Source organism: Xenopus tropicalis, chromosome 7 (assembly GCF_000004195.4).
Source record: "Xenopus tropicalis strain Nigerian chromosome 7, UCB_Xtro_10.0, whole genome shotgun sequence".
Lineage (NCBI taxonomy): Eukaryota > Metazoa > Chordata > Amphibia > Anura > Pipidae > Xenopus > Xenopus tropicalis.
In genome coordinates, this window is record NC_030683.2 from 111,264,514 (window position 1) to 111,278,536 (window position 14,023).

The 14,023-nt window shown below is 41.7% G+C and overlaps 1 protein-coding gene across 1 annotated transcript in view; it reads right to left on the reverse strand.

Annotated features, from left to right (window-relative positions):
* The window catches only part of fuz (fuzzy planar cell polarity protein), a 29,334-nt gene extending 18,195 nt beyond the window's left edge, over positions 1-11,139 (reverse strand). The window contains 5 exon segments of the mRNA NM_001040017.2: positions 1,268-1,372; positions 2,218-2,286; positions 5,079-5,163; positions 7,158-7,279; positions 10,992-11,139. Coding sequence (NP_001035106.1) covers positions 1,268-1,372; positions 2,218-2,286; positions 5,079-5,163; positions 7,158-7,279; positions 10,992-11,078 — 468 coding nt within the window. The 5' untranslated portion in view covers positions 11,079-11,139.
* Between the last annotated feature and the right edge of the window lie 2,884 nt (positions 11,140-14,023).

A 14,023-nucleotide genomic window follows, 5' to 3' on the forward strand; every position in this document is an offset into this window, starting at 1 on the left:
TAAATTAGAACAATTAAAACTTAACATTTAATAAATGTTGTTAAAAAAGCGTATGAGAATAAATATATTACAATAAATAAATCACCAATTTCATTGTATCAATCATGTTACTGAAATAAATTAATACGCAGCAAATTTCTTGGCGGTAAGCTTTTACTATTTAATTATTGTACATAGTTTCACAGAATTCATCAACTTGTATCAAAAGATTTATCAACTTATATCAAATAAAGATTTTTCACTAGTGTGAGATATATTTAGGGGGGTAGGTGCAACCAAGAACAGCCTTGAGGTATAGATTAATTAGTTTCTGGTGGGGTGCGTGCTCTCTATACTGATATTATAGGGGGGCAGGGTAGGAATCGATGCCTGACTGCAGTTTTGTAATTGGACATAAAGGTATACCAAATTAGAGCCTGGGGAGATATTGCATTCGCCGCAGGTACGCAACAGACCATTAGTTCAAATGTTAGATACCGTTTTGAATGATAGGTGTTATAGGTACGCAGCGTCCACTATGTGGCCTGCTCACATGTATTCTCCGTTTAGCACTCTCCCAGCTCCAACCACCATCCCCAAGATGGTTTAGCACCAAGATGGGGATGGTGGTTGGAGCTGGGAGAGTACTAAACGGAGAATACATGTGAGCGGGCCACATAGTGGACGCTGTGTACCTATAGCACCTATCATTCAAAACGGTATCTAATATTTGATTTAAATATATCTCACACTAGTGAAAAATCTTTATTTGATATAAGTTGATAAATCTTTTGATACAAGTTGATGAATTCTGTGAAACTATGTACATTGATTAAATAGTAAAAGCTTACCACCAAGAAATTTGCTGCGTATTAATTTATTTCAGTAACATGATTGATACAATGAACTTGGTGATTTATTTATTGTAATATATTTATTCTCATACGCTTTTTTAACAACATTTATTAAATGTTAAGTTTTAATTGTTCTAATTTAGACTAAGCACTAAACAATCTCTCATTGATTTTCTTTTTTTCAGCAGGATTCAGATTCGGCCAAATCCATGGTCCTGGCCATTGATTATTGTGGGAAGCAGTATTGTGCAGCGTTGCATCAGCAGATTTTGCTCCCTTTAAGCCCCCATGCTTACCCTCAGTGTGTGTATAGTACGGGGACAGATTCACTGGACTTTTTAAATTTCTCCGGAAACTTGAATTAATGTGATTATACCTTTAAAATCTAAGGGCCTGTTCTACTCGGTGCATTACTATATGAATGTGAGTCTAACCTGGAGAATGGGAACATCGTAAGCAATAACACAATCAACGCATTGCGTGAGGTCTCCCATTTTTTCTGTCTCCAATAAGAAGCTATCAATCAGCCTGTAACATGCCTGCGGAGAGTAGGGAACACAAAAACATATCAGTGTAACATTCTTCTAAATCCTTATATAAGATTTACAGGTCCCCATAAATATTTATGTGTCATAACAGAATAAGTGTATATCATTTTAATGTATATGTATGTGTTTTAGACGAGGAAGTACAGTGCATGTGCATGATATTCTAATTTTAGGCATCTGATGTAATTTGCAGTGGAACAGGCTCTTCCCACCAGGTTAAGGGAAGGAGAGGTGTGGAGGAACAGAACACTGTTTGCATATGCTACTATGGAGACATTAAGAATATGGCTAGAAGGTAACTAGTAATTGAAGGGAATATGAAAAGTCGAAGTGAGGACCACATCAATGAGCCGAAAGAAAACTCAAACCTGCCCGATTGACATCCGGCTGATTTGTGCCCAGATATTGGTGGGGGAGGCCAGTTGGAGGGCCCCATACATGGGCAGATAAGCTGCCGAATTGGTCTGAAAGACCCAAATCAACAACTTAAATCTGTCCGTGTATGGCCACCTTTAGCTAAGTAGTGTTTTATTTGTCTTAGTCACAGGAGGCATTAGCTCAGCTATGTAAATATCGAGGACACTGCGACATTGACCACATTAATCTGCAACCTTTTAAGCCCAGCTGTATGTTTCTTCTCGTCCCTTTTATGTGATCCATAAGATCCTGGCCTGTGATCCTGCTGCCTTCTTGTTCTGCTTGAGTTCCTGAATCCTGGGTCCCCATTTATTCAGCATTGATGGCCTCAGCCTGATGCCCACCTCTGTCTCTCGCCCCCCTATAGGACTTTGTCCTCCCAGACACTTGATTTGTTTATTGGTCATCTGAATACTTACTCTTAAGTCTTTCTTTAGTCGTTCAACATTTTTAATATTGACCAGATCGTCCAAACCAATCACCAAGACCTGTGTTTTAAAACACGAATAAAGGGGGGAAATGTAATTTAAAAATACAAAAATAAAAACGCAGCAATGTAAAATGTTAGAAAGTTTATTGCACTGGGAAATTTAATTGCATTATCATAATGGCGTTTAATAAATTCTCCCATAAAAATGAATGCTCTTCCCTCAAGCTAGTGCTAGAGAGCTCCCATTTCCAGCAGGTGGCTAGGCTGGTTTCAAATTGCAATTGCAACACAGCAACACCATAACAAACAAATAATAAAAGTGTTTTAAAGTAGTTTAAATATTATGTACTGTTGCCCTGCACTGATACAACTGGTGTGTTCAGAAACTCTACTATAGTTTATATAAACAAGCTGCTGTGTAGCCATGGGGGCAGCTATTCAAAGCAGAAAAAGAAGAACAAGCACAGGATACATAGCAGATAACAGATTATCTTTGTATACTACAATGAGATTCTACACATTTTAGCTGTAATCTGCTATGTAACCTGTGCCATTTAGCCCTATGTCAACCTGAATGGCTGCCCCCGGGGCTACACAGGAGCTTATTTATATAAACTATAGTAGGGTTTGTGAAGCAAACACACAATAATTACCAGTGCACAGCAACAGTAAATTATATTTGCATTACTTTAAAACACTTTTATGTTTCAGTATTACTGTACTTAGATTGTAAGCTCTACGGGGCAGGGACCTCCTTCCTACTGTGTCTCATACCACATGGCACTTATATATATATATATATATATATATATATATATATATATATATATTTATTGTATTTATTTATTATATCACTTGTCCTCCCTGTGTGTAATTTTGTATTCTGTAATATTGTACAGCGCTGCGTACCCTTGTGGCACTTTATAAATAAAGTTATACATACATGCATACATACATACTGTGCCTTTAATGCTCTAGAAAAGAGCAGCCTGCTTAGACCTTTGCAACTGCGGGCTAGCTCAGGATTTTGGGTAATGCTCAAACGTGAGCTGGCAGTCAGGATGTTTTATTGTTAACAACACAAATATTTAAACACTAAAACAAACGGGATTATGAAAATGTTATATTTTATTTGATGAGTATTTTAAAACTTCCTGGAAAAGACACTTAAAAATGCAGGTAGCATTGTGTCCTTTATGTATTTACACTATATATTGCCAGCAAGGATTTTTTATGCTCAGGGCAGGAGCTGGGATGAACCCCAGTAACTGCCAACATGACTACAATATTGTGCACTAATCTACTCGGGTTATTTTATTCTTCTGCTATCCAGAATGCTTGGGACCTGGAGTTTTCCAGGTAAGGGGTCTTTCCATAATTTGGATTTCCATAACTCATTTAAATATTATATAAACCCAATAGGACTGTTTTGCCTCCAATAAGGAATCATTATTTATTTTGTACTTGGGATCAATTACAAGGTACTGTTTATTATTATAGAGGAAAGCAAATCAAATTTTTTGATTAGAATGGACTTTATGGGAGTTAGCCTTCCTGTAATTCAGAGCTTTCTGTACAAAGGGTTTCCAGATAATAGACTGTTAGTGTCCCACCAAAAATATCTAGCACATATATGTTATGCCAGCAAACTTTTTCCGCAGATTTCACTGTGAAAAAAATGCCCATTGGCTCCAATGGGTGAAAAAAAGACGCCCATTGACTTCAATATATTTCATGACTTTTTGCTGTTTCGCAAACTTTTTGGTAAATCAAAACAGGACACATTTGCGCATCACTACATATATGTTTTTCCAAATCGCACCCTCACTAGACCTCTGTGCTCCATATGGGAACCCCTAGGGCCCCATAATGGCAGTCCAGCCCATACTATTGCATTTAAACATTCTATGCTCCACATGCCATTGAAATGAATCTTTAAAGGAGATATATAGGACAAGTGAAAACCCCTCTAATATTGTAGGCAATAGTGTATAACACATGGTGCCGGTTTTATTCTGTGATAAAAATGATCATTATCTTTAAAAATGGCACCTTTATGGGAGCTCCCTATAGCTCTGCTACAGTCCCTGTCTGTGTTTGCAATAGGGGTGGGTGTGACCTAATGGTCCCTGCCAGAAGCACAGTAGGAAAGGAATAGCCAATCACAGCCCTGCACTCACACAAGCAAGGACAGGCTTCAGTTTCCTATCAGCCTAGCTGCTTTTGCTTTCTAGCCTACAGTGCAGTGTGCTGAGTGCTGCTGGCCTGGGAAAAGAGGCAGCATGGCTGAAGAGAAGGAGAAAAATTAGGGTAGAAGGGAGGTTTAGTAGGCAAGTACTAGATGGGCTCAATGCAAGAGGATATTTGACCACAATTCTCACCATTACTGTTATGCACAAAGGGCTGTAACTTTAACTAAATGCTAAATTTAAAGCCCAAATACACACAGATAAAGCACATGTAAGCTGACTGTAATGTTGGGATGCTGTTTTAGGTGCTTTAAAGTGTTGTTTTTAGGCTAATTAGGTACAAGGGTACCATTAACCTTACATTCTCTTTGTTGCCCATGCCATTGCTGGCATGTGGGTTAAGTGTGTGCCAACAGCCAATAGCAACAAATATACAGTTAGCTTTCACTGATCTGCTAAACTTAGAATAAGCCACCACCTCTTTGACCAACACCTTGAACCCCTTTAGAATGTAGTGGGTTGCTGCATGTTTTCATTACGCATCACCAGCAGAGGCATTATTTGCCCTTCCCTGACATAACGACTACACTAATACATCTAAAGTAAATCTAAAGTAAATCTAGTCTAATCCATATGGGGCAGGGATAGATCCGGTACTTACCATTGCATTAAAAACATTTTCCAGAAGTCTGTTTAGTGAGAGTTCGCTGGCTCCGCTTTCTGAGGACATCACAATTAATGTGATACTTAAGGGAATATAAACAGTATTATGAATCATTAAGACAGAATTTGGGGATGCTGGGTAAACAAAATAAACAAGATAATTCAGATTTAAAAGTAACATGGACTAACAAGTACTTATATCCCAGGAAAGTGAACATACATGGGGTTATTTCTTATGTACAAAACATCATGGTGTAACAACAGAGGTCTATGGTTCAGGCCAGACTATGGTGAACATAAACTTTCCCTTACACTTACATTCTTATACTCATTTATACCTGCTCCCTTATACTGTAAAGCCTTGCAGGTAGGGTCCTTATTACCTACTATATAAGTATATATGTATGCTGATCATTATGTTCAGCTCTGCAGAATATGTTGCTTTAAAAAATGATAATAATAATAATAATTAAGACTGGCAATAGGATGGTCCAGGCCAAATTCTAGCAATGGATTTCTGCTCCTACAGATTTGCCTGTTGTTTTCAGTGATCAGATCTGTGGAGCTGGGGACACCAAGCCCTTCAAAAGATTTTATGGAGGTCTCGTAAGTCACTTCCTGGGATTCACAGGCTCATTGTTTTCTTGTTAATGTGATCCACGGGTTGTAAAATACTGAATAATCATCTCATTACATGGTGAGATGCCTAAAAAAAAGAGAATTCTAAGCAACTTTGCAGTATACATTCATTACAAATTTGTAATGGTTTTAAAGATTTCAGTTATTTTCAGTTATTTGTATATATTATTGCTTCTGAAAGCAGTGTTTATCTGTCCTTTTAATTCTCTAGGGGCTCTGGCATTTGAAACAATGTAACACAAGCAGCAGACAAACAGACCTGCCTGAAGGAGACTAACCTTTGCAACATTGTTTAAAAAGTAACAACCAGGAGTTAAGCAACTGCTTACACTTCTACATATCTAGTATAAATAAATCTAAAGCAACTGGACTAACTAAGTTTAGACGTTTCACTACTCATCCGAGCAGCTTCTTCAGTTCAACTGACTGGTGTGGGAAGTCCTCAGCATATGTACTCGGCGTATGTACCCCTGAGGAGACCATATGCTGAGGACTTCCCATACCAGTCAGTTGAACTGAAGAAGCTGCTCGGATGAGTAGTGAAACGTCTTCAATGATTACTTAACAAGTAACAAGTCCAGTTGCTTTAGATTTATTTATACTAGATATACCATGACCTGGATGAATGAAAATTTTCATAGTCATACACTTCTAAATAACTTTTAAAGCACTACATTTTTTTTAATACATTCATATTGGAAAGTTGCTTAGAATAATGTTTTCTAGAGAGAGAGGTTTGCCAATATTGTTATCAAGCTATACAACCTGATAAAATTGAATTGTGAATGGGATAGGGACCAAAAGATTGCAAGCTCCACTATGGCAGGGACTGATGTGAATGATGTATAATCTCTGTGCTAGAGAATACATTGGTGCTAGCTTAGGCTAAAGCAGAGTAACACACCAGGGTGGGTGGTTGCCTTGTTTGCAACATCATAGCTGATGCCCAGGCTCTCTGGCTGTTATCTCTGACCAGAAGCATGGGCAATGGAAGCAAGGGCCAGGTCAGATTCCAGTGTGCATACTCAGGCTGACCTGCAGGAAGCCTGGGCACCAAATGTGGCATGGTCAGAGAGGCAGGGTGCCAACTCCACTGCCCTGTTGTCCATTTTAGAGGTTTCGGTAAGGGGGCAGATTCTGCTAGCCACACTAATTCAGGAGTTTATTTTATTAAAATCTGGCCCCCTGAGCATCCACTATAATTGGCCTGCTACATGGAAACAGTTGGGCTGCACAGAACTCTAAGCATGGGAAACACTGAGGGTTATCATATATGATCACACTTAATCTCAGATGATGGTAGAGCTTAGATGTTTGGAGATAGGATAAAGGAGGCTTTATAATTACAACAGAAGGCTTTAGTGACTCAGGGTTGAAAAGTACTGCACAAAAAGGCACCTAAACAAACAGCACATGGCCAAATAGCAATAAGGATTACCTGTCGTGAAAGGCTCTCCAGGCGACCCTGGTATTCTCGGTGCACGTAGATGTTAGCAGAACATCCTGGTTACTGGCAAACATGTGCACGCCATTCAGTGATCCAATCACGGAAAAAGTCAACTAGAACAAAAAGGGAAAAAAAAAGGTCCACGTTACACTCCACAGTCCATGACCGTCTTTAAAGGTGATGATAATGCTTAGTCTGTGCTGAAAGAGGTTCAACATGCTCTATGATAGGTGCCTCATCACTAACAATACTTATAATACAAGGGAAATGTGCATTGTTTTACATTTTCAAATATCTGTAGAAATTAAAGGGCAACTAACACTGTATTCTAAGTCTACCATAAAAACGGAATAATATGGTTAGGGAATAATCATGGATATGGTGGTAATTAGATAGCAGGTAAACTAAAATGTTTTACTTCCTTTTTTACTATGGCATTTAGGGTCTTTAAGAAGGATTTAAAGGCTAAACCGATACTACTGAATTCCCCATTCTAAGTTAGTTGTGTCTGCTGGTTCGGTCCACTTTGACTACAATTTGGGCCCTTGCGCATGGGAAAAGTATAAAGAGCTCATCAGAAAACATCAGTTACCATATTCCATTAACTTGCAATTGGAAAGAGCAAGTATGAGTGCCTTTTACTATACAATCTTTTAAAATAAGCAGAGTGTCTTAGTATTTGACAATAATATTGCTACTATTCAGGTAATTTTTTGGAATATTGTATAGAAAAATAAAAATTTTCCAATGCAAGGGATGCAGTAATGTGAAGAATGCAAAGTGAAGCTCAACACTGACACCTGCTGGTCGAGTTGTACCACAGCGCTTATACGGAGAAGCACCGCTACTGTAATGAAAAGATTTCTTAAGAAAATCTACAAATAGTGGAGAATTCAGAAATTTCACGTTTTAGTATAATAAGTAATGCATTAAGGACTAAATTGAACATTTTACAGAATTCTGCACAAAAAAGACCCCTTTCACCAAAAATATACAGCTCAGAGTGGGCATAGGTCAATTAGATACAGGTGTGGGTAGGGCGCAGGCCTAGGTCAGATAGCTCTACACTTTTTCTGCTTGCCTTCCATCCTTTCATGACAATGTCACTCCTGTGCTTTGTGACAGGTGTTTGGTTGGGCAGTAGGTGAAGATGTTACAGGTCAAGTTGGTGGGTGTAGGGCTACAGCTCTAGCTCTGGTCAAACACCCTCGGTGCCCAATATTAGAACTACCTATAAAGTTCTGCTGGGTTTCCTTCTTAATGTCCACCACAATTGGTCACCACATCAACCACATCTGCTTATGTTTTATGGCCTTGGTCAGAATCCTGGTTCTGTGTTGGGCATAGGTGGAACTAGGTTCCCTTTTAAAGGGGAAAGCATGTCCTGTGGGTAGAGTAGGGCATCTAATTGGGTGATTTCCCCATACTGGTGATGTCAGCCCTTTTGGTCTTTGCTCATGGAGCAGAGTGGATGATGCTGGGAACCTGAGTGAAAGTTGGGGAGGAGGTACCCCATGAATGAGAAATATCAAGTGGTAATTTAGCCCCTCTGGGATTGAGAGGTAGGTATTTAGCAGAACACTCAGAAGCTCCACTGAGAAGGGCAGAGTGTTAGCACCCAAGAGCTAAAGAGCATGGCCTCGGGTCTACGGAAATCCCTTGAAATAAACCTAAAAGGGCATGATGTACATTGGGGCTTGGACCCATGAGAGAGTATTGCCACAGTCTGGGGTCTGTCTGGTGTGTGTCCACATTCCATCAGTCCAGTTTAACAACTACTGGTGCCCAGAGAAGACTTATTGTGTGTATATGTGCTTGTACTGCGAAAACTCTACCTTCATGCTGACAGCAAGGGTTCAGACACTTATTAGGGCTCAGACTGAGTTAGTTATTTAGTTATCTTTTAAAGGAACAGTAACACCAAAAAATGAAAGTGTATAAAAGTAACTAAAATATAATGTGCTGCTGCCCTGCACTGGTAAAAGTTGTGTGTTTACTTCAGAAAGTCTACTATAATTTATATAAATAAGCTGCTATGTAGCCATGGGGGCAGCCATTCAAAGGAGAAAAGGCACAGGCACATAGCAGATAACAACTAAAACACTTTTGTATTCTACAGAACTTATCTGTTATCTGCTATGTAACCTGTGCCTTTTCTCCTTTTTTCCAGCTTGAATGGCTGCCCCCATGGCTACACAGCAGCTTATTATATAAATTAGAGTTGTGTTACTGTAGCAAACACACCAATTTTACCAGTGCAGGGCAACAGTGCATTATATTTTTATTACATTAAAGCTCTTTTATTTTTTGGTGTTACTGTTCCTTTAAGGAGGATTCTGTATTCAGGAGAAACCAATTATTATAGATCTGGTGGAGACAGAAGGCCTGGTATTTATTTCTGGAGACTGCATGTAGCTGATACAAGGTACTGCCACCTAACATTACACTTTTGTTTGTTTGGAAAGCTCAGTGTTGTGCTTTTAGTATCTAATAAGCGCTCAGAACAAAAAATACAAAGTGCACGTGCAGGGTGCAAATCAATGAACCGCTTTCAAATGTCGAAGACTCTAACATCTCCTGAATCCTGTGGCTATATGGGTCCACAGGGCCGTAGAGTCTTCAGAGTCTCTTTCACTGAAGCCTGGGAGGGCCCCCCTATTCCCGACACCCTTACCATAAGGCCCAATATGGGCAAGGGTCCTAAGACTCAGCTTCTGAGGAAGGGCCACGAAACGCATCAAGCCGAGCAGGGTATGTTGTGGGGTTGAGCCCATTATGTTGCTATGATGCTTTTACTATAATAATAAAGACTTTTGTATTTTTAAATCGACTAGCTGTTGCTCTATGCTTGGGAATAGTATTGCAAGAAGCGATGCCCATCCGGGGGTGATGCATGTGTAGCACGCCAGTGAGTCTACCAGTGAGTGCTCCTGTGTTGTATATTTTTATTGCTCAAGGCTCAAACATCTCCTGAATCCTGTTGCCATATGAGTCCACAGGGCCGTGGAGTCTTCAGAGTCTCCTTCACTGAAGCCCGGAAGGGCCCCCCTATACCCAACACCCTCGCCATAAGACACAATATGGCAAGGGTCTTCAGACCCTCCATCATCTCAATTCTACGGCGGCTTCCGAAGCTTCCCCTAGGGTTTCTTCAAGTGGGGGTCAGAGAAGGATAGAGCCTGATGGCCATATAGCCCTCGTCTAGGTCTTCTGGGTAGAACCCTACTGCACCCCAAAAATCCTAGTGAAAAATGAGTATAAACGTAGGGTCGCATAGCCTGGTCAGAGCGAAAAAGTAAAAGCAGCTTGAAATATTAACATACAATGTTCCCCCACAGGCAAGCGTCCAGGCTGCCAGCCCTTTGGCCAGATCATAAAGGCAGAGCGCCCCCATCAGGAGGGGTGAAAAATTAATTATTTCCCACTAGATATTTGTTCCAACGACAAATTAAAGATGGGGATTGGGGCCTGTACCATTTATTGCCCATTGCCCACAGATAAGTCCCAGAACATACTGAGATGGACCCCTGGGCAGTGAGGTTGGGGAATGCCCTTCCTAGAGATGGGGTAATGGCAGATTCTGTTAATGCCTATAAGAGGGGCCTGGATGAGTTCTTGATCAATCAGAATATCCAAGGCTATTGTGATACTAATATCTACAGTTAGTACTAGTGGTTGTATTTATAGTTTATGTATGTGAGTGTATAGATTGGTAGGTGTGGGTTAGGTGTGCTGGGTTTACTTGGAAGGGTTGAACTTGATGGACACTGGTCTTTTTTCAACCCTATGTAACTATATGTAACTATGTAACTGTAGCCCCCTTACCTGCCGGCTGCTGCCCTTGCTCCTGCTGTACAGAGGGACGCCACTGCTGGCCGCCAAGCACAGAAGAAACACCGAGGAATCCTCCATTCCTCCAGCAGCTCTCTTAATTCTTACATCTACTTACATGGCAGCCGCCATCTTTAGTTCCAAAGGCACGACGGGAATGGAAGGCTGCGCAACACGACGCCGTTGCTAGGCTACGAAAAGAGGCGGTCAGTATCGGCATAGCAGGCCACCTATGCCGCTAAAGATTTTTGTAAAACTACAATTCCCAGAATGCCAACAGCATCGAGCAGTTCTTTTGCATGCTGGGTATTGTAGTTCTGGTGCTGTTTGGTGCGCCTCATGTTTGTAAGACGGGGAAGGGTGCGGATGCAGTCTGCAAACGCTAGAGGGCACGCAAAGCCCACTACAATTACTTATTACACTTGGCGCTGTAGAAACATTTTTACCTGCAAGAATAAGCATTTCTCCGCAATTTTCTGTCAGGAGAGTGAATCCAATACAGACCCCCAGGGAATTCATCAGATAATTGGTGACGGCAGAAAATACGAGCTGAGCCTTAATGTCTGTTGCCATTATTAACTCTTTATGTGCCAAAAAGGCAAGGGCTCAGTTTGTAGTTCTGCAGTGCTGCGCCATTGTCCCACACTGAATAGCTCCTCAGCCACAATAGTTACCCCCCCGCCCCCCCAATGCTGTAAAGGCCTTCAAAGGCATCCAAATCCAAAGTAGTGATGGGGCATGGTCAGTAGAATAACTAGGCCTGATCATATATAACCTCCCAGTAGTGTTGCCACCTTTTCTGAGGAAAAAATACCGTCCTGTCTATATTGTTAACTTTTTTCCCATGTAATAACATTGGGATCAAGCATCATTTTTACTAGCCCTGCTGGTAAAATACTGGCCAGGTGGCAACTTTACCTCAAAGGAATATGCAGAAAATACTCAGGGAGGTTACTGTCAGTCCTCTGGGGCAGGTGAATCCTGCGTAGACGCCAGTTCCCATATTGCCTGGCATTTTCTGAGGCGACAGTGGCGTAACTAGAGTTGCGCTGCCTCTGCGCATACATCTTGCACCACATTCCCCCCCCTCACATTTCAGAGAGGCCTGAGACCCCCCCACCCTGGATAGGTCCCCATCCTCCAGACAGGCCTGAGGCCCCCCACCCTCCAGACAGGCCCGAGGCCCCCCATCCTCCAGACAGGCCCGAGGCCCCCCATCCTGGATAGGTCCCCCCCACCCTCCAGACAGGCCCGAGGCCCCCCACCCTCCAGACAGGCCTGAGGCCCCCCATCCTGGATAGGTCTCCCCACCCTCCAGACAGGCCCGAGGCCCCCCACACTGGATAGGTCCCACCACAGCCCCCCAACTCTCTGTACGTGCAGTGGTAGATTAATGAGATGTAAGGCCCTAAAGCTGGCCATACACGTGGCGATCTGACGATGTTTCGTGCGACCACATTGTCAGATGTGCCACACACCATTCAGGGCTGAATCGGCAGGTAAGGAGGTAGAAACAATAGGATTTCTACCTCCTTCTGCCAATTCAGCGCTGAAGGGAGATTTTGATCAGGTGCCTTCTATGGCGCCCGATCAAAATTTTCCAACTGGTCTGATCGGCGAGTCGGCCGATATCAGCAGGTTCCTGCGATATCGGTCGACTCGCCGACATACCATACACGCACCGAATATCGTACGAAACGAGGTTTTGTATGATATTATCGGTGCGTGTATGGCCACCTTTAGGCTATAGTTTCCACAGATCCCCTTCTAGGCTACTCCCACTCCCAATTGTTTAGAAATATACAACAATTAATATAATATATAAATCCATATTAGATAAACAACCAACCGGTAAGCTTACGCTTTGACATCAGGCACATGAAACAAAAAAAAGCACCACAGAGGCCTGGTTGAATAAATGCATCTCATTGGCCCTTTTGATTATTATTTACATTTTCTTTTTCTCTTTTTAATATTTATTTATGCTGCTGCCTGGTTCCTTCTATTAGTAAGTGTTCCTTCCTGGCTTACTAATAGTTACTAATGTGTGATCAGGGGCCTTGGCCCATTCAGTTATTATTAAAATTTAATTTGCTTGTTTTAATACATTTTTTCTTATTTGTGCAGCTGCTGCGTGCTGGGTCTGTCCAGTTGCACGATCCATATCGCAAGTCGCGATGCAGTGTCATTACGCTCAGACACACCACTTCTCTCCTGCTTCTTCTCCCTGCGGCAGCCACCAGCCAGGTACCCAATACAAGTCATGTGACTTGACAGACCCAGCAGGCAGCACTTGCACACATAAAAAAAAACCAAGCAAATAAAATTCTTGAAAGGGCCCCTGATCACACTGGGCCCCTAGGCTATAGTCTAGGGGTGCCTAGTCATTAATCTGCCCCTGTGTGTGTGTCTGCATGCTCTTTCACCTTCCTTCCTCCATACTCATGGGACTTTGTCTTAGATGGGTGGCCCAAGTGCTATCACACCCTCTGCACCCTGGCAGTTACACTGCTAATAATAGACTAACAGAAGCATGCAAGCCATTGCAGAAATTGGAGTCTTGGCACTAGGGGAGCTGACTATTGACAAAATAGGGTTCATTTATTAAAGTCACAGATGCACATTCCAGAGCAGTAGTTTTTAAAATTACTAGATATTTTCTTTATATCTCCCTGCAACCCACAGCCAGCCAGGCAAAAGATGAGGGAAGTTGTAGTTCAGCAACCTAATCATTAATCTGCAGAAACAAGACAGAGAACCCCCAAATTGATAGGAGGGTATGCCACAAGATCTGTGTTTATCAGCCAGAACTGTGAGCCATCGCTCCTCTCACCCTGACAGGCTGCTCGGTATAAATAGACTGTGCACTGCTTGCAACTATCTGCAGCGGCAGGTTGCTACATAAGTCAAGTCGTGCAGGTTTGGGATATTATTGAATTGCTTAGCAAATAACAGGCTTATGTAGTAGCTAGGCTAGCAATCCATAAAGCCCATTTGTACTAAGCATTCTGTCAGGGAATGTGTTG